Below are 24,182 nucleotides of genomic sequence, written 5' to 3' on the forward strand. Positions count from 1 at the left end.
CGATGCATCATATTCTATAAGATCATCATATGTCTGTAGCATCACTGTCCTATGAGAACCACGTATCTCCAAAAAGATTTATTAAGATCAGAAAAACGGCCATTTTCTCTAAGTTTTAAAAGTGTGTATTCATGTTAAGAAGTAGAAGTTTCTCAGCCCATAAACGAACACCGAATCCTTCATTTTATCAGAAAAATTGAAATTCATAGTCCCTAAGTTTGGGGATGCGTGGTTTTCACTATGCATGGACTGGGATGAGTATTTGTAATCTGAAAAAGTAGCAAATAATAATAGCTGTCAGACAAATTTAGTGCTCAAATTTGTACTTAATTGCAGTACTTGAGTAAATGTACTTAGTTATATTCCATCACTGCCTGCTACACACAATGAAAGCGTGTGCATCAGACTGTCTTTTTCTACTTCTTTTTCTAGCATTAATAATATATATATGTAATATAACAACAAGATGATTTAATGTCTTCTATAAAATGTGCTAAATATCAATTTCAGTTGGTTGACAACTCAAACCTGCAATGTAATGAATTCTCTGTCAATAACCTTATTAATGCGCCAGTCAGTGAAAGTTACCTCACAAGTGTTACATTTTGTTTTAACCAATGATACAATAATGATGTTGATTAATGAAATAATGACTTGAATCAATACATTGCTCTTATCCGAATGATGTGTTATATTAAGGGTCTGTATAAGTACTACATTATCAGGTAAAAACATACAGTTTTGTTAAAGACATAATGAGGGTTTCACATTTTCTGTCCCATTCAGATTCTCACTTTGCTACATTGTAATTCTATTTATTGTTGATTTATAATATTTTGCATTAAATAGTCTAGAAGCTACTAGTTTCTTCTTACAGGACTGTTACGTCTCTGTAAATGAAACACAAGTAAGGGACCTCAGGGCAACACGTTCACATTTCATCACACATTCACACAACTAATGAAAAAACATTCAAAATATGCTCATTTTTTATGTGTGATTTGGTGTTTCTTTGTAAATAATCGACGATCTGTGTCACATGTGTATATGAGCCAAACTGTATCTGTGTGTGTATGAGTCACGTGTTAAAATATTAGTTTCTTGTTGACTTTAAGCTGATACGGGTGTGTGTGTAGTCTCATGCTGCTAATCAAAGGTTTTTATACAACAGGAAGCAAAAACCCTTTGAAACTAATAAATAGACAGTTTATTAGCTGTGACAAAAACTTGTAATAAACATGTTTTTGACCAGCTGGACTCACTCTTTTTCTGGCCTTTACCTGGTGTGTGCTTTACATCAACTTTTAATTTGGACTCTGTTGTGATTCTCTTGAACTTTGATCCTCACATCCATAAATCTTCATCTGCTATCAGGTCATCAGAGGGATAGAGCACATTCAAGGATATGAGGTTGGGGATGGAGGAGGGAAATAATCAGGCCTGCAGAGAGGACGACGAGGGGAGTCAGAACTCTGGATGAGACCAGTGGATCATGAGGAGCATGTGCATCCGAGTGACTGTGTGTATCAGAGCACAGGGCGCCCGTGGGTCCAGAAATCTGCTTTGTGGTGTCACACCACAAAGGGCCCTTTGTGTGACTGCAGCAGGGACGGTGGTTGATGGAAAGTTAGAGGGGGGGAAAGGAGCTGAGAGCGCAGGAGCTAGAAAGGGGGGTGTGGATGGACGGGTGCGCAGCTTTGAGGAGATCCCTCACACAGGGAGGAACGGCTGGGTCAACCTGCTGAAGTTCTGGAGAGAAGATCGTTTCCAGCAGCTCCACAAGCACATGGAGAGGACCTTCAACGCCCTCGGCCCCATCTACAGGTAGCAGGAAGATAGAGGGAAGGTGTCATAAGCTTAAATGCTTGAAAAAGATTTTAGAGCGGCGAAAGTGGAGACTGGGAGTCGCTGATCACCTCACGTGTGGCACTGATGCGTCAAGATTTTCAAATGTGGTTATGTAGCAGTAGTGGAAATGAGTTCCCACCACAGCCTTTCTTTCTTCGTGTGTGTGTGTGTGTGTGTGTGTGTGTGTGTGTGTGTGTGTGTGTGTGCAGGGAGCATGTGGGCACCCAAAGCAGTGTGAACATCATGTTGCCGTCTGACATCGGTGAGCTGTTTCGCTCAGAGGGCCTGCACCCCCGAAGGATGACCCTGCAGCCCTGGGCAACACACAGAGAGACACGCCAGCAGAGCAAGGGGGTCTTCCTCAAGTAAGTACCACAGCAAATGTGTTTAGCATTTTGAGGACAAAATACAAGTTCCCACTTTGTGAGTTATTGAGTTTTATGAGTATCTGGGTAGTTATTGTATGAATATAAGTCAATGCAATGTGACAAGGTTTGTGTGTGAGTGTGTGTGTGTGCATGTAATCACTTGTGCCATCATCATCTTTCATTTCTTGGGGTCATTCAATCATTTGTGGAAAGTATTCAAACACCCTTGTTGCTGTAGCTTTTTGAAGCTCTTATGTGTAGAATATTGATGTGATTGTAGCATCTTTCAAATCAATCTGATGGTTTTTGTTTGTAGAAAAATCAGCCGTTTCCATTAGAAAGCAGTGCAGCCTGTGTTGCTTTCTGCCCGTTCTTCACAGTTGGGGATGTCATGCATCGTTGTTGCCAAAGGTGGAAATTTTCAAATCCTGCACATCGTTTATTTAAAAGATTTAGTATCATGCTTCCATGAAGTTGGGAGACTCACGTGTGAAAAAAAGATCAGAGCAGCAGAGGCAGAGATGTATTGACTTTTAATCTCTAACATAAGTCAAAATGCAAAAACACTGGATCCTACACTTCCTGTCATTCAAATAACAGCATAATATTCTTTTGACCCTCCCTGCCTAGTAAAGGTCCACATCTTTCAAACTCCACGTTGCCTTTTTTTTCACACAGGCTCAATGATCTCATCAGGGTTATTTTGTCAGACTTCAGGAAGATCTCCCGAGACAAAACGACTGTTTTCACAGGCTAAGTAGTGCTCATCATGATGAGTAAATTGGCCTTTGTGTGGAGAATCGGTGGAGTGCCCTTTGGAAATCAGTTATTTGCTTTCACCCTGCGATTCCTCTGAAAAATGTCTCTGGAAGATACACGAAAAAACTACAAAGAGACACTAAATGATCACAAAAAGACAGAGAACAACCACAAAGGCATGAAATGACTACAAAGGGACATGAAATACCAAAGTACCACAGAAAGGCCACACAGAGATGCAGAATGACTAGAAATGATCGCCCTGCGACGCTTGTGTTGCTTTGTGTCTTCAGTCTGGGTGTCCTGCTTCTGTTTCGGACGGGTGTGGCGCTTTTTACATGTCTGTGCCCTCCATCATCTCATAATCCATCATCAAACATTGCAGAACTCATACAAATGTTCTCTCCACAGGAACGGCGAGGAATGGCGGGCCGACCGTCTGCTGCTCAACAAGGAGGTGATGATGAGCGCAGCCGTGAGGCGCTTTCTTCCCCTGCTTGATGAGGTGGCGAGAGATTTCTGCCGAATGCTGCGGGCGAGAGTGGAGAGGGAGGGAAGAGGCGAGGAGGGGAAACGCAGTCTGACCTTGGATCCCAGTCCTGACCTCTTCCGCTTCGCACTGGAAGGTCAGAGGTCATCGTCCCCTGTGATTTGTGACCTGTGGTGTATTCTACATGTGTGCTTGTTCAGTCAAAGTATATATGAGCTCCTGGTTTATTTACACGGAGGCCACAAAATCCTGGTTCTTTATCTAACCAGGAAAAGAGGGCAGGGATCTTTAAATGGGGGTCTGATGGGGACACCCCGCCTCTCAACTGTCACGCCTCCTTCTCATGCAGCGATCATCCTCGATGTCTCGTGGGAGGGGAGGGGATGGATTAACGTCACCTCCCTCTTTTGACAGGCTTTCATTCACCCTAACAATCAGCTCTTTGGGTTGAGTCACAAACGCTGACGTGGGCTGTGACAGGGTCTCACGTCAGAGGAATTATATAATCTGCATCACCTTTTCAAAAAGCATTCAAAAAGAAAACTTTGCCCCTGCTAACACCTCACTGCTTCTTGCTCTTTCTATTTTCAATCACAAGACATTCTCACCTCATCGTTTCAACCCGACGCATATCTGTCGCTAACATATTGAAGCTGTAGGAGGTCAAGGGGAATATGCACCTTTAAAAATAGAAACAGCAACAAAGACGATGGAAGCTGCAGCATTCTTTCACCAGGTCTGCTCCTTTCATGTGCCTATCTGCAACATACCACATTCACAAGTGTGAATGCTTGTGTGACTCAGCGTGCTGTGCACTTGTATGCATTTGTGTGTGTGTGTGTGAGAGAGAGAGAGCGAAGGGGGCAGAGTTGACTTTGAGTCATGCTGGTTTTGCTCTTAATGAACCACAGCACTCGAAGCCAGGTGCTAAGCCGTGGTAGGAATGAACCAACATTCCAGTTTGGGATGTGTAGTTAATGTAATGCAAGCATGTCTGATGGGTGATGGATGTGTGGTGGAGGAGAGACAGGTCCTCTGAGGCAACAGATTCACTCAGAAAATAAAACTGTGAAGCTGGATTTGAAAAAAGCAACACATGTTCTCACTGGCTGGTGTTCCTTCGCACCAAAATATGAGTCAGGAAGTTAATCTGCTGAGAAACCTGTCACACTGTCTTGTTTTAGCCTCATTTTTTAAATCTTCTGACCCCCCCCACAGCCAGCTGCCATGTGATCTACGGGGAGCGTATAGGTCTCTTCTCCTCATCCCCCTCCCTGGAGTCCCAGAAGTTCATCTGGGCTGTAGAGCGAATGCTGGCAACCACCCCTCCTCTCCTCTACCTGCCCCCTCGCCTGCTGCTTCGAATTGGCGCTCCCCTGTGGACCCAGCACGCCAGCGCGTGGGACCACATCTTCAGCCATGGTAGGGAGGGCTACAAGCCTGCATGGGATATCTACTTTGTGGAACTCTTCAATCTATTTCTGTATTTCCCTTCATTACTCCCATCTTACCTGACATCCTGTCCTGGTCTTGTTCCAGCGGAGGCAAGGATCCAGAGGGGGTACCAGAGGCTGTCGTCCACACAAGGTCGAGGGTCTGAGGCTGGAGCAGCTGGAGGCCAGTACACCGGGGTCCTGGGCCAGCTCATGGAGAAAGGGCAGCTATCTTTGGACCTCATCAAAGCCAACATCACTGAGCTGATGGCTGGAGGGGTCGACACGGTGTGTGTGTTTGTGTGTGTGTGTGTGTGTGGTTGTGTGTGTGTGTGTGAGAGAGAGAGAGTATGTGCTGTGTTTTTGTCTTCTTTGGCCTTCTAGCCATCTGTAAACCTCACCCTGACTGAGTCTGCGTCACCTCTCCTCCCATCCTCTCTGCAGACAGCGGTGCCCCTGCAGTTCGCTCTGTTTGAGCTGGGCCGTAACCCAGAGGTGCAGCAGAGGGTGAGGCAGCAGGTGACGGCGTCGTGGGCTCAGGCTGGTGGTGACCCTCAGAAAGCCCTACAGGGGGCGCCACTGCTGAAAGGCACGGTCAAGGAGATTCTCAGGTACTAAAGACTCATCCATCTGTCAAGTCAGTTTTTTTATATGGCTCAGAGTCACAAATCACAAAATATGTGCAGTATACACCCTCTGTCCTCAGACCCTTGAACTCCGCCCAAAAAAGAAGCCTCAGGCAAAGCAGCAGAGCAGGGATCCCTTTCCCAGGATGATGTCAGGCATTGCAGAATGCGTCTCTGGTTAACCAATTTGTAGGCTCCTGCATGGGAAATTTTTATATGTCGGTCACCTACACACACCTACACACACTTTGCACCATCACAACATTGTTAATGTACCCTGTGTCCTCCAAGCTCCCCAATTAAATACAGAGCACACAGTACACTGTGGATGGCACTTTCATTATGGGCACAGACAGCCAGAAATAAACCAATAATCACATGCAGAACTGTTGTTTAGTTCTGTAGTTCAGCATTGGTTGGATGGCTGAGAATATGTTTGTTGTAATGTAATTAAACTTACATTGATTTAGAAATAGGTACCATATAAGCACAATATAAACTAAAATAATGAATATGAAAAAAACAATCCAAGCTTTTTCCTGAGCCTTTAATCATCTTCATCAGTGGATGGAGTTTCCTCAGTTGTCCTAGTGACGGAGCTGTTGACATTTTGACCAATACTTAGGTACCGTACTTGTCCTGAGTGTTATCGTCTAACTATATAGTGCCAAAACTATAATCCATCTCAAACTCAGCGTTGATTTTATTTCTATTGCTGGAATGCTGGACAATTCCAAAATATGCAAAAGTGTCATTGAATTGTTACCAAGCAAAGAAGTTTAAAAGGTGCTGGGGGTGGAATAATAGCAAACTATGATGAAGACCCATTGATGTGGCTGAAAGCCCCAGGATGAGCATGTAAGTAAGCTGCAGACTGCACTTCATGCAACTTTCCATTGACCAGGAGCACAGACACATATCATGTGCTGTGAAAACAGGCTTCAGCCGAGGTGACAGCTGAGAGAGGAGAAAAACTAATTTCTCTTCAATCAATACAAAGTATCCCATCAATAAAGTATCATGAAGACAAATCATGCTCTGAGCTTGGCAACAGCTGTCTAAGAGTCTGTTTCCATCACCAGTGTTTTCATCAACAGGTGGACCCCTCAAATACCCAAAATGAGAATCGATTACCGGTAATCCTGAGTTCGTGCTGAGAGTGAGTCAGAAGTCAGTCTAGAAAACATGAATCTGTTTATGTGTGTGTGTGTGTGTGTGTGTGTGTGTTTGTGTGTGTGTGTGTGTGTGTATGTGTGTGTGTGTGTGGTGTATCAGGTTATATCCGGTGGGAACCACAGTGCAGCGGTATCCGATCAAAGACATTGTTCTTCAGAATTACCACGTACCTGCCGGGGTGAGTCCATGCTCCCGTGCACACAAACACGTTCAGGTTCCCTCAGTGCTGCAGCTGACCTCAGTGTCCCCTCAGACGATGGTCCAGGCCTGCCTTTACCCTCTGGGGAGGAGCGCAGAGGTGTTCGAGGACCCACAGCGCTTTGACCCCGGCCGGTGGGGCGGCAGCAGCAGGGCGGAAGGCCACAGAGGAGAGGGGACGGGGTTTCGTTCTCTGGCGTTTGGGTTCGGGGCGAGGCAGTGTGTCGGGAGGAGGATTGCCGAGAACGAGATGCAGCTCTTGCTCATGCATGTGAGTGAGTGATAGCAGGCAAGAGAGGGAGGATGAGGATGGAGGTCAGGGAGAGAGGATGTGATGCAAGAGGAAGCTGGAAAGGCTGGTGTAAAAAAAAAATGGCACTTATTTTGCAGAAAATGGACAAATATGACTTGTTTCATTATTACTACTATTATTTGTTGCACAAATTCGGATTCATTTTTCTGACTTTATTCAAATTTTTGCTTTTTTTATGGAATATTTTCTGATTTTACCTCATTGAGCCCAAACTGTTATTTAAATAAAACCGTTTGTGCAGGGAGAATCTCTTTTTGGTGGATCTGCAAACAATCCAATAACAGAACACAAAGGCTGGACACCACCATCTTTTATATATTTTTTAATGTAAAAAGTGTAATATTTTACTCTGAATTATACTGAATTAAAGCTAGAAAGTAGCATGAAATGGAAATAAAGTACCCCGAATTCTACTCAAGGACACTTGACTCAGTTACTTTCCTCCACTGTTGCTGAGTGCAACCTAACTGTGATCCTACTTAACATTTGCTCTCCTCCTTCTCTCCCCGTCTGTCTTCACGCCGCCATCACCTCCTCCCCCTGCCTCCCTTTACCCTCCCCTCCCTCTCTGTCTAGCTCCTGCTGAGCTTCCATCTCAGCGTGTCTTCTTCAGAGGACATCAGAACCATGTGCACCCTCATCCTCCAGCCCGAGACTCCGCCGAGGATCACTTTCAGCAAGCTCTGACACGCTCAGAGAACCCAGCCGTGCTTTCAGCATTTGACATGTTTAATCACACCATTCACTCATCATTCCTGTTTTAATCTTCCAAACATAACCACCAGATTTTTGGTGAGACTCACCGGAGCTCATCCTTTTTTCCTTTTCTTTTTTGTTTTGCATCCTCAAACACTTTGCATCTAGCCCAAGAATTCATAACGCTGATGAATAAAGTGTCATTTCCTCCTCCTGTTGTCTTCATTGAGGCAAAGCATGAAAAGGCAGCGTTAGCATTACTGTCCACCAGATGGCGCTAAAACTCACACCGACCCGTTCATTTACATTTTGTCGCGCTCGTCCCTCCCCACCGCTCAGTCCAGGCCTGCTCCATACATCCAACAGGTTGGTCGTTTCATTTTCTAAACGTATAAACTCTGCAACCTTGCATCATACTGTGACTGTGTGCTGTGTAAGGACTGTATGCAGCGAACCGCCACCTCCTCCTGCATCCTGCTATGTTTCTAATTGCTTTTTGTTAGATTTTGTTTTTGTTTGTTTTTCAGCTAAAAATCTTCCTTGTAGTTTATTTCTGTCGCTCCGCCAGATATCACTCTGCTTTGTCCTTTTCCCACGTGTTTCCTGAAGAGCTCCAGAAAAAGGCCTAATTTTGTCTCCAAACAGGCAACCGACCTACAGGTTAAGGCGAAGTTCTCGATGTTAGAGACTAAAGAGTGAACGTTTTAATACTGAGCCTGCTTCTTGAGTCCTCTGTTCCACTCTTTTCTCATTTGAAGTGTTGCAAATTTAAGATGCATTTCACATTTTTGCACTTTGGTCTCCATGCGTAAAACTGACCTTTACCCCTGTCTAGCAATTACGTGCAGTGCTATTATATCATACTAGGTGTGTGCTTCACAGAAGGGCTGCAGGGTAAAACCTCTCCTGTGGGCTCAGGAGCAAAGGTCTGTTTGTCCTTTGGCTAAAGATTTACATCCTCTGTCAGCCTGGGTTCATGCGTGACTGTGCATTGATGTAACTCTGAAGAATGCAGATCCATGCACTCCTTCTAGAGGCCAATGAGACACTTTAACTGTGCCACTGAGTGGAAGACACATCACCTCTGATGTGTCACCACTTTTGTCAAAGTCTTACTCTTACGCAACATCAGTCGTTATCAGTCCGCTGTTCTGTAAAACAGGACGTGGGTTGTGCGTTTTTCACTAAAACAGCAACAAGTTCAAAAGGTTCAGACACTCTCTGACATCAAGAACCACAAGCTAAATCTGCAATAAACTCCTCTGATAATGCTATATCCTACTTTCTAATAAGTCACCCTTTAATAAAGGGCTATAAGCTGTGACGTGTGGCTTATAATCAATGGTTGATAAGTAAGTCACTAATACTAACGTATCAGTGATAAGCCATTAATAAAACTACTTTTGGGTTGCCAGGTTGCAGCTGGTGTTTATTCTCCTTATAATTATGACACCTTCTTGGTATTTTTAGCTCTTTACTTCATCGTGTGAGTTGACTGTTTGACCTCTGACCCTCTGGAAGAGCTGCAGGTCATCTCGACCAAAAGACATGTATGAATGACTTATTAACATTCCTAACAATTGATCAAAGCAGAAGTCTTGGAAAATTATTGCTGATTATATTTTTCATTATCAACTATTAAGTTAATCTACCAGTTATTTCAGCACAATATACAATCGTGGGGAAAGCATTGCAAAGATTTGAAGACTGAAGATTTGAAGGTCTGGTTTCGGGTCAAGATCAAGGTTAGCATTACATAATCTGCAGTGGTGCAGCAAATAGACAAATATCCCATTGTACTGTAGTGCACCCTGATAGTTTAGTGCCATTAGTGGACGACTGACACAGAGTTTTCCATTTTTAGCATCATCTTGGCCCAGTCAGGCTGATTCACTTACGGTAATTCATCCAAAATCATCCGTCTGTTGCAAGCAGTGGACTGACTCCAACTGCTGTGAGTGGGAGGGGGCAGCAGAGGGGTCAGAGGGCAAAAATGAAGGTAGGAGACTGAACTAGACTTGCTCAGGTGACACCAGACTTAGAGAATGACAGGTGCACGACCTGAGCACAGACGAGGATAAAGGCAGAGGAGGAAATTTAGAACAATTTTGCCAAAAATGGGTAAGTGGACCAATGATTTCCTTTTGCATTGTGAGTGCAGAGTTATAACACGTTTTGTCGCTCGTCACAGAACTTCAGCATGACCCTTTAATGATTGATTTACCTGGATTCATTGTTAAATTGAGCTGCAAGGATGCAAAAGCTTTGCGTGCGGTTAATTAGGAGTGTCAGTCGCTGATAATTCGTCACTTTCCGATATCTGGGATTGCATATGCATCACTCAGTGGCCCCATTTTAACTTGCTGGTCAGATAATTCATCACCGCATTGCTTTTCAGATGCTTTTGAAGTTTAGTGCAGAGTCATAGTTTGACAAACATTTGTTCACTGATTGATCACACATGCACACTGACCTGTGTCATGCAGGAATCTAGCCCTCTGCAAACAGGTCATTCCTGGTGCAACTGGGCCTCACCCATCAAACTTGGTCACCTTTCTTATCAGTCCTACGAGCATTGACTGATATCTTGCGACTGTCTTTGACCCAGCGTCTGCTTTATTTATAGTCAGCCCTTCTGTAACAGGTACCTGCATGTATGTGTGTGCGTGTTTCCGTGTGTACACTCTGGGAAGTGTCAGAGGAGGATCTCAGTGGGACACGTAATGATGTGTGCAGCAGTGCGGCAGAACTGGGTCACGGGGAGGTGGAGGGAGAGAGGACAAGACACGACGAGAAAGAGAGAGAAAACACTGACAGCCACCGAATCCACAGGATAGAGGAGCTGCGCCTGCTCACATTATCCTGCAAAACCTCCAGTCACCGTTTTCATCAGGGACTTCAAGCTTTGTGCTTCTCTGTGTCTGCATGCTCATTCATCACAGAGGGCTTTCGGTTCATAAAACACAAAAAATAAAACACGATACTTATCAAAACAAGGTCTTAACACTCAGACAGGCGCTGCAAAAACAACAGGTGAACAACAGAAACTTAACAAATCCTTGTGTTTTTCATTTTTTCCCATCTCCCTTGTCAGATTCCTCCTGGCTTCACCTCACCCTCCAGTCTCCCTCCTCTCCTCCCTCTCACCTTCATCCTCACCTCTTCACTCCTGTTGTGCCGTTAGCAGCGACCTTGTCTGTCAGGCTCTCCTCCTCCTCTCCGGCCTTTACTCTCTCCTCCCCTGCGGTGGCAGAAATTGCAGGCTTGACTGACTGTGACATCCTTTAAAACGGATGCCATTGTACTGGCTCAAAGCCTTCAGACAGGTGGACGACAATGCTTCGCTTTGAAAGCCATGGGCTCCAGTTACTGGTTTTTACTCTCGGGTTTTATGCAGCAGGTGGAGTCACTGGGAAGGGGTGTTGAAAGGCTGGTGTCATCCCAGTTTGAGTAAATTAAGCTTTCAAGAGGTGAAAGTTGACCTGATATTAGCTTGTTTGGTTTGACTTTGATTGTAGATGACTTACTAGAACATAAAGATTAAACTAAACTAGATTAGATATCTGAACAATTTTATTTTAATGCTGCTCTAATGGCACAAATGACTGGATGCGATGTGAAAGCACTCACTGGTTGGGATGAAGCGTAGATAATTATCAACTGACAAGTTTGGCTTTACAGCATCTTTCAGCTCCTCATTTTGCTTCAGCTTCAAACCTGAATGTGTTTGTCCGCTGTCACTGTAGCAGCAGCATAAGCAGGTAAAATGCCAAATAAAAGGCTGCTGTTGTGTTACAGCTTGTAAGCCAGAAATCAATTCACGAAGGTTTAACAAGCGTCACTTAAAAAGGATGGTGGCAGAGCTGTTTTGTTGCTTTTCACGCTCTTGTCTGTTCCTTTGTATTTGTGGGCACTGTAAAAAAACAAACTGATAAATGAATAATTATAAGGGACCGTGGTTTTCAGGATTGAGGGTAAAATGTAGCTCCTACACAGAAAGACTGGACAACAAAACCAAATTGATCTTCTTTCAGTTTGTGTCTCTTCTGAGAATGCAAGACATTTGTTTAGGTGAATTCCGTCTGCAAGCAGAGAGGGAGACACTGTTTTAGGTTATTTTCTTCCTCTCTGTTATCTGAAATGCAACCATCAACAGATTGGTGGTGTGGAGACCTCCACTGTTGCAAATGTCACCATACGGCCTTTTCTATTTGCTCTATACAGCATTTATATCTGCCGAACTGCAGTGTTTTCTTTTCTTAATACCAACTCACGTGGCAGCTGAATGTCAGCATGTAAATCTTCATGACCCTCCACACTGTAGTTAATGTCAGGTCAATCAGCTGCACAGTCAAAATCGGTGGTGGCAAGCTGCCATTTTTACGTCTGCTCCTCACTCTTAACACATACAAGTGTTGTTGTAACGGTTATTAACACAGAAACGAAAATAATTTTTTTCCCCCTTTTGAGGTGTTTAGTTCATTTGTACTCGCAGGTAGAGTTGGCAGTGGAGTTTTCATGACTGTCTTCACCCCGCTGACAACGTTCTCTCTGCTGCCATAGCTCGCATCAGGCGCTACTCAGAGGCGATGACACTGCCAGACTCTTTCATCCAGCGCCAGCAGCTGGATGCCAGCATGGCTGACACATTCCTGGAGCATCTCTGTCTGCTGGACATCGACCAGGAGCCAATCACAGCGCGCAACACCAGCATAATCTGCACCATCGGTGAGTGTGACAAGCTTTTCGCAGACAGTGAGTCTCAGTTTCAAGTTTGTTTTCTGGCAACTGTCGTATGCCATCGCTGGCAGTCAGCTCCTGGCTGCTCGGTGGCCTGCAGTTTCTTGGCAGAGTCTGATTCTTGGCTGTGGCACTGTGGAGCTCTCTCTGCTCTTCTTCTGCCCAGGAAAAAGAGAAAATAATTAGAAGGAAACACAATGTACAAATCGCTACTTTGCTCTTCCTGGACTCTCCAGATATCATCTTTGATTCTTCACAAATGCAGGTGTTTCTTCACTGCTCACTGAAGGAGCAGGAAGTGGGTAAATATAGTTCATTTTCAATGTGCGGCTGCAAACGACAACCATTTTCAACGTGAATTCATTTGCCAGTTATTTTCTTGGGCAGTAAAGTATCAGGAAAATCCAATCAGGAATTAGTGAAAAAAGGACCATCATAATTTTACAAAACACAAGTTTACATATTCAGGTTTGTTTTGTCACATCAGCGGTCCAAAACCCAAAGGCAGTCAGCTTGATGTCGCAGAAAACACAGAAAAGCAACAAATCATCACATTTAAAGAGCTGGAATCAGTGATTTTGTGATAAAGCTGTCAATTTTCCGTCAGTCCACATTTCGTGTCAGCTCACTTTTAAATTTAAACGTCCTCCTTTCAGGTCCTGCATCTCGATCAATCCCCAAACTCCAGGAGATGGTCAAGGCCGGAATGAATATCGCTCGTTTGAATTTCTCTCACGGCTCTCACGAAGTATGTGTGTTTCTCTGTGTGCAATCTCCCGCAATTACAGTACTTGTACACACATGTTCTGGCCTTTCCTTCAGTCATGTATTGATTCTCTTTCTCCCTATCTGTGTGTGTCAGTACCATGGCGAAACCATCAAAAACATCCGGGAGGCGGTCGAAACGATAACCTCTGATCCCTTGTATTATCGGCCGGTTGCCATCGCCTTGGATACGAAGGGTCCAGAGATCCGCACCGGATTAGTGAAAGGGGTAAAAACGTCATGTTTTATCCATCAAACAGTCTGAACCTAATCAACCAGTCACAGGCAGTCAGGTGTAAGGGGTGCTGGAAATATGTTGACTGCTCTGTATCATCGTCATTTTTTGTACTTCCTTTCTTTTTGGCACAGTAACATGTGTTGGTCTGTCCTGTTTTCATCATCATCTTATCGTGCCGGTCTTTGTGTTGCTGTCGCATGCCGTCTGCTTTGCTGAACAAATAGCTCCAAGCTGTTGGAAACCTCGTCATGCTTTGATTAGCTTACAAAATGCTCTGCGTGACGTGTGAGATGCACACTGATTCTTGCTTGTTGTGTCTCTTCTAAAGTCTGTTTAGGAGCTTAATTGCAGGATAAAATAGAGTCACTGAGACATGTTGCACTTCATTTCATGCTGGTCCTCTCTTGTGTTATCTATTATCTCTATGTTAGATTCTTACCAGCTAGCTCTAATTTCTCTGTCTGACATTTCTTGCATGTTTTAGCAGATGACATTTTACAGGAAAAGGGAGAAAATCATTAAAAAAGAAGCACACATAAGGAGTCATTTTTAACCCAAAAGTCAGACAAAAACAATAGACGTGAACAAATGAAAGCAGCTGAAGTATTTGTGGGACAATTATAATCATCTTCATTGACACTCGAAACCTCTGATGTGAATTATCTGAACTAGGCAGCCACAAGCGTCATAAAGCACTAGCTTGTTGAAGCTCAGCATGGGTTTAGACAGAGTGCGGTTGAATGAAGCAGGTTTTCAGCCCGGCTCAAAAGCAGGCTGTGGTTTTGCGACAGCAAACAGAGGAAGATTCACTCTCAGAATGACAAAACCAAATATTTGATCTTTGTAGTTTTTCTTGCATGGGCACCATGCTTACCAACAGATAGAGGTACATCAGCTTACTCCAGATGACAACATCAGGATCTGGAGGGTTGCAAGTCTCACACGCCACAAGGAAATATGTTTATTTAGAATAATAGCAGAGCATGAGCTACAGCTAAACAAATTTCTTGCCACACTTGTGAGCGACACAAGGAGTTTGTTTTTTTCTCATGCTATTGTAAACAATATGCAGGACACTATATTTGCCACTGTGCCCGTGGGGACACGTTCCTGCAAACATGGGAGCTTAAAACAAAACCAGGAAGAAACTCCGTACTTGCACCACAGGACTCATTTACAGATATGATGACACATGCATGAGAACATGCACTTGAGAAAACGAGTGGGTTGACATAAAAAAAAGCTGTTTACTGCATTACTTAGCTTGAATGATTACTTCATTGAATCATGAGCTGTCTTTTAAAAATGTGTTGATGATAGAGAGGTGACGATGTCTTGTCTTTATATAGAAAGTGGATGAGGAGGTGGAGCTGGTAAAGGGCAGCCATGTCCGTGTGGTGACAGCAGAGAGTGACAAAGACAAGACAGACGGGAAGATAGTCTGGGTGGACTATCCCAGTCTGCCCAAAGTCATCGAGAAGGGAGGCAAGATCTACATTGATGACGGCCTCATTGGGCTCAAAGTACTAGAAACAGGTAATACACATTAAGCTGACATCAGCAAATCTGGAGTACCAACAAAGCAGTTCTTATTTTCTTGTTTTATGATATGTGTTTTATTCATTTTGCAAAAAAATCACCAATAAAAAAATCGCTACGAAAACAATATGTAGAAAAAAAGAATACAAGAAAGAAAAAGACACACACACACTGATATACACAGATACAAACATATATATACACACACGTGTGCCTACATACTGTAGCTGCTTATACAAATATTAAGATTCCTGTCTGCTGTAATTATACTGCTTATCATTTTGTTACCCTTCATAAGAGTCTATATAAAGTCCTGCTTCTAACCTCGCCTTGCTAGTCATGAAAACATGGAGTCTTTCAGTCCCTCAGCAAAATCTACTTCTCTGACATTATAGTAGTAATGCAGTCTGGATCATATCTAAAGCTCTACAGCCCGTTAGAATTAATGGGTCACCCAGTATGTATGTTCTAGGATTGAAATCAGAATTGTAACTTGAGCAAGGCCTGATAACATTTATGGATATTCCTCCAATAAGTCTGACCTAATGCACACACGCACACACAGACACACACACACAATATATTCATTTTTAGATCTTTGATATTCAGCAATCTGCATGATTTCCTGTAAGACAAAACTTTTTTCTGCTTTTTTCTTCTTAAAAGAGATCCACTGGATCAGAATCTCTTATCAACACAGTCTTTACAAATAAATGAGACCTTTACCAACCATGGTTTTCATGGTTTTCACAACTCTGAGGAAATTTTCATTGACCTTATTTTCCTGAACCCCTCCTCCTCCCCTGCAGGTTCTGACTGGGTGGATACGGTGGTGGAGTCTGGCGGGACACTGTGCAGCCGCAAAGGCGTTAACCTCCCCGGCTGCGACCTGATCGGCCTGCAGGCGGTCAGCGAGCGAGACGAGGCTGACCTGAGGTTCGGGGTGGCGCAGGGCGTGGACATGGTGTTTGCCAGCTTCATCCGCTCTGCCCAGGATGTCAAAGACGTGCGGCGAGTTCTGGGCCCACACGGACGAGACATCAAAGTGATCAGCAAGGTGGAAAGCCGGCAAGGGGTTCAGAAGTGAGTGAAGGAAAATACTATAAATAAAACCATTAAGGCAGAGTTATTTTGAGCGACATGGCTGCAGGCAGTGAGAGCGTCATAATGAGGCTATGACAGGACTTATAAATCCAGCGCTTCTGTGGACAGCCAGCTGTCAGTGATGGATGGACATATGTCAGCTCTGGATGTTACACATCGGTGATAAGCTATCTGTGTGGCCGTCTGTTTGAGTTATAGCTGCCACTTAATATATCTGACACGATTTATGTCACAGCTCTCTCATTTCCATTACTTATCTCTCGCCGTCACCTACTGCTCACTGGCTGCTGACAGTGTTTAACTATGGCCCTGATTTAAATGGGATTTTTTTCTATCGGATCAGGAGTGATTATGATGTTGTGTATCAACATTTGGTGTGAACAGTCCTGTTTTTCATCCCCTGCAGCTGCATTTTTGTGTTTTTCCGTCCTCCTCCGAACTTAACGTTGAACTGAGTAGATTTTGGAGGTCAAAGGTCAAAGGTCACTGTGACACATGAAACATGTTTTCGAGCATAACTCAAGAATTTATATACTAATTATGACACAATTTTCACCCAAATGTGTCATAGGATTAAATTATGGCCATTTTATATCCAAAACACTTTTCTAGCTGTTATTCAACCCCATGACTCAGGAACAGGAAGGCAGATTGTGACCATATTTCACATTTGGTCAGATACTGAATTGGTGGCACTAATTTTGGGCATCCACCTTGAAACTGTGCTGATTGTACAGATCTTCTGTGCTGCCGGGTTGAAGATGTCTGTGAAACATCTGCATTTTGCAATGTGTAGCTTCTTTGCAGCAACATTCATATTTGAAGCATTGTCTGCTATCATGGTTACATGTTTGTGTTCGATCAGGATCAGCTTTATTGGCCTAGCACGTGAACACACACAAGGACTGCCACTCTGGTTTTTGTTTCTCTCAGTAAACTTACACACAAATTGACATACAGCACAAACTCATTGAGCTTCAGGTGATTGTTGCACCATGTGATGAAGCTCTCTATCAGTGCTCTGTGCTCCTCTGTAAAAATGGTCTCTAAATAAAGACAACATGTTTCTCTCTGCAAATTATTTACTGGAATCAGACATGTCAATGCATTGATAACTTCCATTTCCATTGTAAACTGCAACTTGATTAGTGGATGGAGGTATACAGCCACAAGGTGGTAATTTACTTAAATCTGCATGCTCATTACATGTTCCTGCTATTCCTGGGTCACATTGCTCACATATGCACCTGGTTTTCGTCCAGATGATGGATTTAGATCACAATGCATCACAACTCTCAGTATTTGTTGAAGATTCAGAAGCAGTAAAAGCAAAAATCCTTTTCTGCAGCTCCAAACCTGCATTTGAATGCATCCTGGATCATGCACAGACACAAACAGTATTATTTTGGTCCTCTCTGCCTCTGCTTCCTCATCCCTGCTCCCTCCTCCTCTTGCACTCTTTTCTAACTCTCCCTTTTTTTTATCCCAAACTCTGAATCCTTCGCCTTCCTCATCCCCCCTCTCCCCTAATCTCGCTGTCAGTTTTGAGGAGATCCTATCTGAGAGCGACGGCGTGATGGTTGCCAGGGGCGACCTGGGGATCGAGATCCCGGCGGAGAAAGTCTTCATCGCCCAGAAGATGATGATTGGACGCTGCAACTCTGCCGGCAAGCCCGTCATCTGTGCCACACAGGTCAGGGACGAGCACATACACAAAGACACACACGCATAAATGCTAAAATATGCATATCTAGACGCTAACTACAGTGTTATCTAATCAAATGTCGAACAGGTCAAAATCAACTAACATTAAAACCTAACAGGCACACATTAACCTTGCACTCCTACATAATCTACTCACACGCTCACTTGTCCAATAAATTCATCCTTAAAGAGACACACATTCCCTCTCTTTCACACCCCTCTCCCATTACACGCGCACACAGACACACACACATGCACACACACTCCTGCAGCCATGTTGAGTCACAGTGCTGTATCTTGTTTATGCTACAGCGCCTGACTCAGAGTGACAGCGTTATAGCAGGTTTGCTACTCGAGACCCGAGCCCACAAACAACACCCACACATATAATAAGCATTAGCAGCAGCTTCTTAGCTACTACAAAAATGCAGTCTCTCAGGCAACGCTGCAAGCTATCTCATTTTCCAACTGTCTGCCATCCTTATTGACTCATGATAGTGAGTCTCGGGCATGCCAATAACGATCTCGCAAAGTCATCTTCACCCGCCTCATTCTAAATGATCTCTCATTTCTCCTCCACTTCTGACCATCCATCCACAAAGCCATTAGCTCCTCTCCTTATTGTCTCCCTAAAGCCTGTGTGCCTTACATTACTTTCTCATCCGCGACAAAAATTGACACAAAGTGCCTTATTTTTGATGGATTAATTGATCTAATCCCTTTTCAATGTTTTATGGAGACATAAAGCACTTATGACATATTAGTTATGTATTGTGTGTGTGTGTGTGTATATGTGTGTTTAGATGCTGGAGAGCATGGTGGCCCACCCGCGGCCAACCAGAGCGGAGGGCAGTGACGTCGCCAACGCCGTGCTGGATGGAGCCGACTGTGTAATGTTATCTGGGGAGACCGCCAAGGGACTGTTTCCTGTGGAGGCCGTCGCAATGATGCACTCGGTGTGTGTTTCTGTGTGCGCATGACGTCCACTCTGTTACATCTGAAATAGTGCCCTGTGATAACCCTCTCTCCCTCGGTCTCCCCCCACACCCACACTCCACTGTCGCTGTCTCTCAGATCTGCAGGGAGGCAGAGGCGGCCATTTTCCACCAGCAGTTGTTCGAGGAGTTGCGCCGCCTCACTCCTCTCTCCTCCGACCCCACGGAGGTCACAGCCATCGGAGCTGTGGAGTCCTCCTTCAAATGCTGTGCTGGGGCCATCGTAGTCCTCACCACCAGTGGCAGGTGTGTGCACCAAACCCAGTCGCCAGAAATGACTGTATGGTCACGCTATTGTTGTATTGGAATATTGGAATATTCTGTCCAACGTTAACCAAATCCACTAAACAACACCTCTAAAACTCCCTGATGAATGCAAAACCAAAGTGAAAAAATGACGTTGGAAAATGTTTCAAGTCTTTATGCTAAGGTAAGCTCCTGGCTGTAGCTCCATTATTTATCAAACTGGTTTGAGAGAGTGGTATCAGTCTTTTCATCTAACTCTTGGCAAGAGAGTGAATTTCTCAAAATGACAAACTATTCCTTGAAGGTTACAGAAAGATTGTGATTGAAAGGTGAAAATGAATTGAAGATCTTGAAAGTCAGACTCCATGCAAGCCCATCCACGACCACAACCTTCACACCCGAAAGTCCCGCCTTTTTATATGTAGGGCACACCGCTTCCTGCGTTATCGCTGAACACGGCATTGGACACAAATCTTGAAGTGCTGAGTCATCCCAAAAGTGTGCACATACAGTAGACCAAAGTAAACATAGCACACAGGCTTTTTGAGTTTCTCTTCTTCCCCCTGGACAGACATAGTAGCTCTTTAAAGATTGGCGCAACAGATGTTGTTTTTTTTTTATCCCAGAGCAAAGATTGAGTATTGCACTACTGTTCCCTGCTTTTGCATCCTTAGGGTATAGTTTTATGTTGACTGTAATGTTAATTGTGCTCCCCTTATGTTTTTGTGTATTTTCATGTGTTCTGACTGCTTTCTGGCAAAATAAAGACGACTCTACTCTGCGTACACTCACATAGAGGCTACACATGTGAATGCATATTTTAAAATCACATACATAGACCCATTTAGCATATGTAAACAGGCACCACATGCAGAGCATGATAAATTCAAGGAAAAACATGACATTTGAGTGGAGAAACATTCCCATTGCCTATTCATCAATACGTGTATAAAGACGCTGAGCAGACCCAGTTCAGCTTGATTTTGGAGAGATTGTTAGGAAACAAGATTAATGCCTCTTTCACACTGGACAAAAAACCCATTAAACCCAACTAAGATCTGGCTTTTGTCTTCAGTGGGAAGACATTAATTCCCGGGTTAAATGACTCCAGTAATCACGAGTCTACAATCAATGGTGGAGCTTCTGGTGGCTGTAACAATACATTCATATGTTGGTTTGTCCCCTATCTGTAAAGTGAAATGCTGAGTATGTGCCAACATTGACATTCCCTCCCTCTCGTTCTCCTTCTTTCTTCCTTGTCTCTCCAGGGCGGCCCATCTCCTGTCCAGGTACCGCCCTCGCTGTCCTATTATTGCCATCACCAGAAGCCCTCAGGTACAGTCTGCCTCTGTGAACCAGCAGTGCATTTGTCTCGCCTGAGCCACGACTTCACTGTTGATGACTTGGGCTTTTCAAAACTGAACAAAGTGTGATAGAGTCAGTATTTACTCTCACTGTCTGTTGTCGTAAATAGTGACAGCGCTGAACATTTCAGATCACTCTCGCTGACTGTATTTATGTGTGGCATTTTGCTGGAGTGTATTTCTGTTTTATGGAGCTTTCCACACAGCTCTTTGTTCAGGAACAGTTAGTTGAAAATGTGCTCAGAGCACAAAATGTGCCACAAGCTGTTTCAAAGTACATTGTGATAACCTATGACTTTACAGTTCAAGTCCGTCTACATAAGAACCCCCTCCACATGCTGTATGCTCCATATGGAGGTTAGAGATCAGGGTCAGATTTAGAGCAGCACATCTGGACCCAGTGTGGACACATTTAGCACCGTGGATGGCTGCTTGCATGGAGGCTTCACCCCGTGACCCTGCGACAACACCCAGAAGTTCTCAGCATACGATATGCAAATAATGAGAGTGATAAGAAGTAGTCACCTGATAAAATGCAACATTGAGAGTTAAAAAGATGAAACTGAACAATAATAGAAACAAATTATAGAAAATAAAACACTCACACTAGAAATAAACCAAAACCAATGGCTACAAGAAACAAAAAATCATAAGATATCAAATCAAACATTTACTTTCAACTGCTGAAAGTGTTTCAATGATTTGCTAAAAAAAGATTATACAAGCACTTATTTTTCTCCAAAACACCTTTATATTTCTAGAAATGCACATATTGTAGAAAAAGCTTCACCTGTTTCTTAAATCAAACAAAGCAAAAGCATTAACCGTCTCAAATAATGTCAATTAACCTAAAACATAAGAAAGGTAGCTTGTGTGAGTGCTTGGATGTTTCTAGTGAATTTTGCAACCTCTGTTGTTAAACATATTAATTCATGATATTACTTTGAAAATTCTGTGTTTAACCTTATTCTGCCCATTACTTTGTATACGAATGTGACATTTTGGCCTGATGGTGGTGATATAGAGAAAAACTTATAGTGTCCAGAATGGAAAGAGTTAATCCTCTGGGGAGCATGAATGTACAATTTTAATTATAATACATATTTATTTATTTATTAGCCTGCTGGTGATGCTTGAGGAAAGGTCCGAGTTGCACCAGAAATATCAGTATGTTCAATTTGCCAATAAAAATTCAAGAGAGTCCAAGTGGCCTCACACTGGAACTAGATCAGTGGGTCCCAATCTGCAGGTCATGGCTCCTTCAGCGTCACAAAAAAAACCTTTCAAAACCAGATGCTTCTGCTACACAAAATAATATTTATGCTTTTGATTTTTCTTTCATTTTTGCAGTTTTTGTGAGGTATTGGATACTCACACATTACCACGTCTTTGAAAGCTCTTCAGATGAAACGATCTTTGGTTAAACTAATCATAACTCATGTCAACAAGAAGCCATAACCTGCAGCGGCAGCTCACAAGTAGACATTATTGGATTTATTTTGACAAACCAAAATTGCTGAGAACCAATGCATTTCTAGACATTCATAGCTATATAAGCCCAGCCACAAACAGTTTAAAAAATAAACCAAATTTAACAAACAAGTAGCTATTTGACTCAAATAAAGATGCACTGTAATGTAATCGTTGCTGAGGCTTTGCTTCACGTCTCTGCCCTCTCCCTCAGGTGGCCCGTCAGTCACAGCTGTTAAGAGGAGTGTTTCCTGTCCTCTTCCACCCACTGCCTGCTCCTGTCTGGGCCGACGATGTTGACAACAGGGTCAACTTTGGCATGGATATAGGTCAGTGTGTGTGTGTGTCTGTTTATTTGTATGCTATGATACTATCTTACTCACTCACCCTCCTGTGCTTCTCTCCATCTGCCCCCTCAGGGAAAGCAAGAGGATTCTTCAAGTCAGGCGACATGGTGATCGTGGTGACAGGCTGGATCCCAGGGTCCGGTCACACCAACATTATGAGGGCAGTCAGTGTCCCGTAACAACCTGACCCTACATTTGACTGACATGCTGACCTGCCAGTGTTAAAGCCTCTTTAAGGCAGATTTTATAACATGTAAATGTGACGAAAACCAGACCCTTAAATAAAACAAAAACCACTGTCACTAATAGATCAGGAAAAGCATTTTGGCATCATCATCATCATTACTGAAACTCAATATTGTGGCAAAAAGATGTTGAGTTTGTGTCGTGTCTTGAAAGCAATGACTCCCTCCAAATAAAACTTGAAACATTAACTTTAAGCTTCACTGATTGAGCGGTCCGGCCACGTCTTTTCATCTCTGTTATTTATGGAGTAACACTGAGTTGAAAATGAATATTGTCTCTGCTGCCATTGTTGAAGCATATCATCATTGCCCGCTTTTACAGAATTTGGAGATAAGGCTTTTATTCCATAGCCCTGAGCTTATCTCTGTGACGGCGCAATTCTTTAGGCTGTTTATGAGCAGTGCAGGAAGACGCCGAGAGGACGGGTATTGGACTACACTCTTTTGTCCACTGAGATGACCCAGATGCCGACATCTGCCTGCTGTTCTTTCATAAACTAATTATGTCTGTTCCTGCGTGAGGCGTTCTCATGTCTCATGATGCTTTAAGTGACGTGTTCGCCTTTTTTTTCTGCATGCTTTTTCCCTCTGCCGTGTGTCCTGTCTGATATGCCCTGAATCCTCCCCCCTTGGATGAGCCATTCCATAATATCCTCATTCACATACTGAGCTGACTGAGCATGTTGCTCATAGGGTCTTTATCACAATGTATCTTTCAGAAGGCATGGAGACGATGCATTTAAAGCACATAGAAAATGTTATATTTATGCTTCCAGTTTTCCTGTTTTTAATGGTGGAAAGTGTTTAGATCCTTTACGTAAAGGTAAAAGTATCAGTACAACACGGAATACACTCCTTCACAACTCTACAGCACTTAATCCTTCAGTTTATCAGAAAATCACGTTCAAAACCACCAATGGTAGCTATAAGCTCAAACTAATGTAGTGGAGTAAGGAGTAATATTTGTCTCTGAAATATAGTGGAGTAGAAGTATAAAGTAGCCTAATATACAATAGAAATATTCATGTGAAGTACAAATAGGCTTTACTGGAGCAAACGTCACTTCCCATGACTGTACGTCTGCACATTGGATTCACAGCTCTCAACAGGTGGCAAATTATCCAACCAACTGTGTGTTAACTGCTATTATACATCAGCTGTGGGTAACAGAATATTATCATTCATTGCAGCATGTGTAGCATTTAAAGGACCTGATCTTTGTCTACATTCTACTTCGACTTGACAGCTTTTAATGGAGTTAATCCTTTAGTATTGTCATTTAGTATTGTCATTTTTCTCTCACGACTTTTCACTCTTTAAAAAAGGGCTTGGCCATTTTCCGAGATTTGAATAAGCTTTCATCATCACTCTCCATCACGCGCTCCCTCGCTGTATTGGTGAGAAAGGATGACGCGCGACTTGTACCTGAGAGGGCTGCGTGAGTTTTACGCCGGCCGGGCATGCGGCCTTGAGGGACGGATGATGGGGATGCGGATGCCATGGCAACAGGCCGATTAG

The 24,182-nt window shown here is 43.5% G+C and overlaps 2 protein-coding genes across 2 annotated transcripts; both read left to right on the top strand.

Moving 5' to 3' along the window:
• Window positions 1-1,492: 1,492 nt before the first annotated feature.
• Window positions 1,493-7,898, top strand: LOC121610179 (cytochrome P450 11B, mitochondrial). The gene is made up of 8 exons (XM_041942168.1): window positions 1,493-1,824; window positions 3,387-3,601; window positions 4,684-4,887; window positions 5,005-5,186; window positions 5,343-5,509; window positions 6,800-6,878; window positions 6,954-7,169; window positions 7,788-7,898. Exons 1-8 carry the CDS (start codon window positions 1,493-1,495, stop codon window positions 7,896-7,898), a joined length of 1,506 nt encoding a protein of 501 aa, XP_041798102.1.
• Window positions 7,899-12,457: 4,559 nt separating this feature from the next.
• Window positions 12,458-22,609, top strand: pklr (pyruvate kinase L/R). Its single transcript, XM_041942242.1, has 11 exons — window positions 12,458-12,635; window positions 13,304-13,395; window positions 13,510-13,641; window positions 15,000-15,186; window positions 15,999-16,272; window positions 17,836-17,986; window positions 18,801-18,953; window positions 19,072-19,238; window positions 20,507-20,573; window positions 22,287-22,401; window positions 22,492-22,609. The coding sequence occupies exons 1-11, from the start codon at window positions 12,497-12,499 to the stop codon at window positions 22,596-22,598; spliced, it is 1,584 nt and encodes a 527-aa protein (XP_041798176.1). The 5' UTR covers window positions 12,458-12,496; the 3' UTR covers window positions 22,599-22,609.
• Window positions 22,610-24,182: the final 1,573 nt, after the last annotated feature.

The sequence above is a fragment of the Chelmon rostratus genome, chromosome 8 (genome assembly GCF_017976325.1).
Source record: "Chelmon rostratus isolate fCheRos1 chromosome 8, fCheRos1.pri, whole genome shotgun sequence".
In the NCBI taxonomy this organism is placed as follows: Eukaryota; Metazoa; Chordata; class Actinopteri; order Chaetodontiformes; family Chaetodontidae; genus Chelmon; species Chelmon rostratus.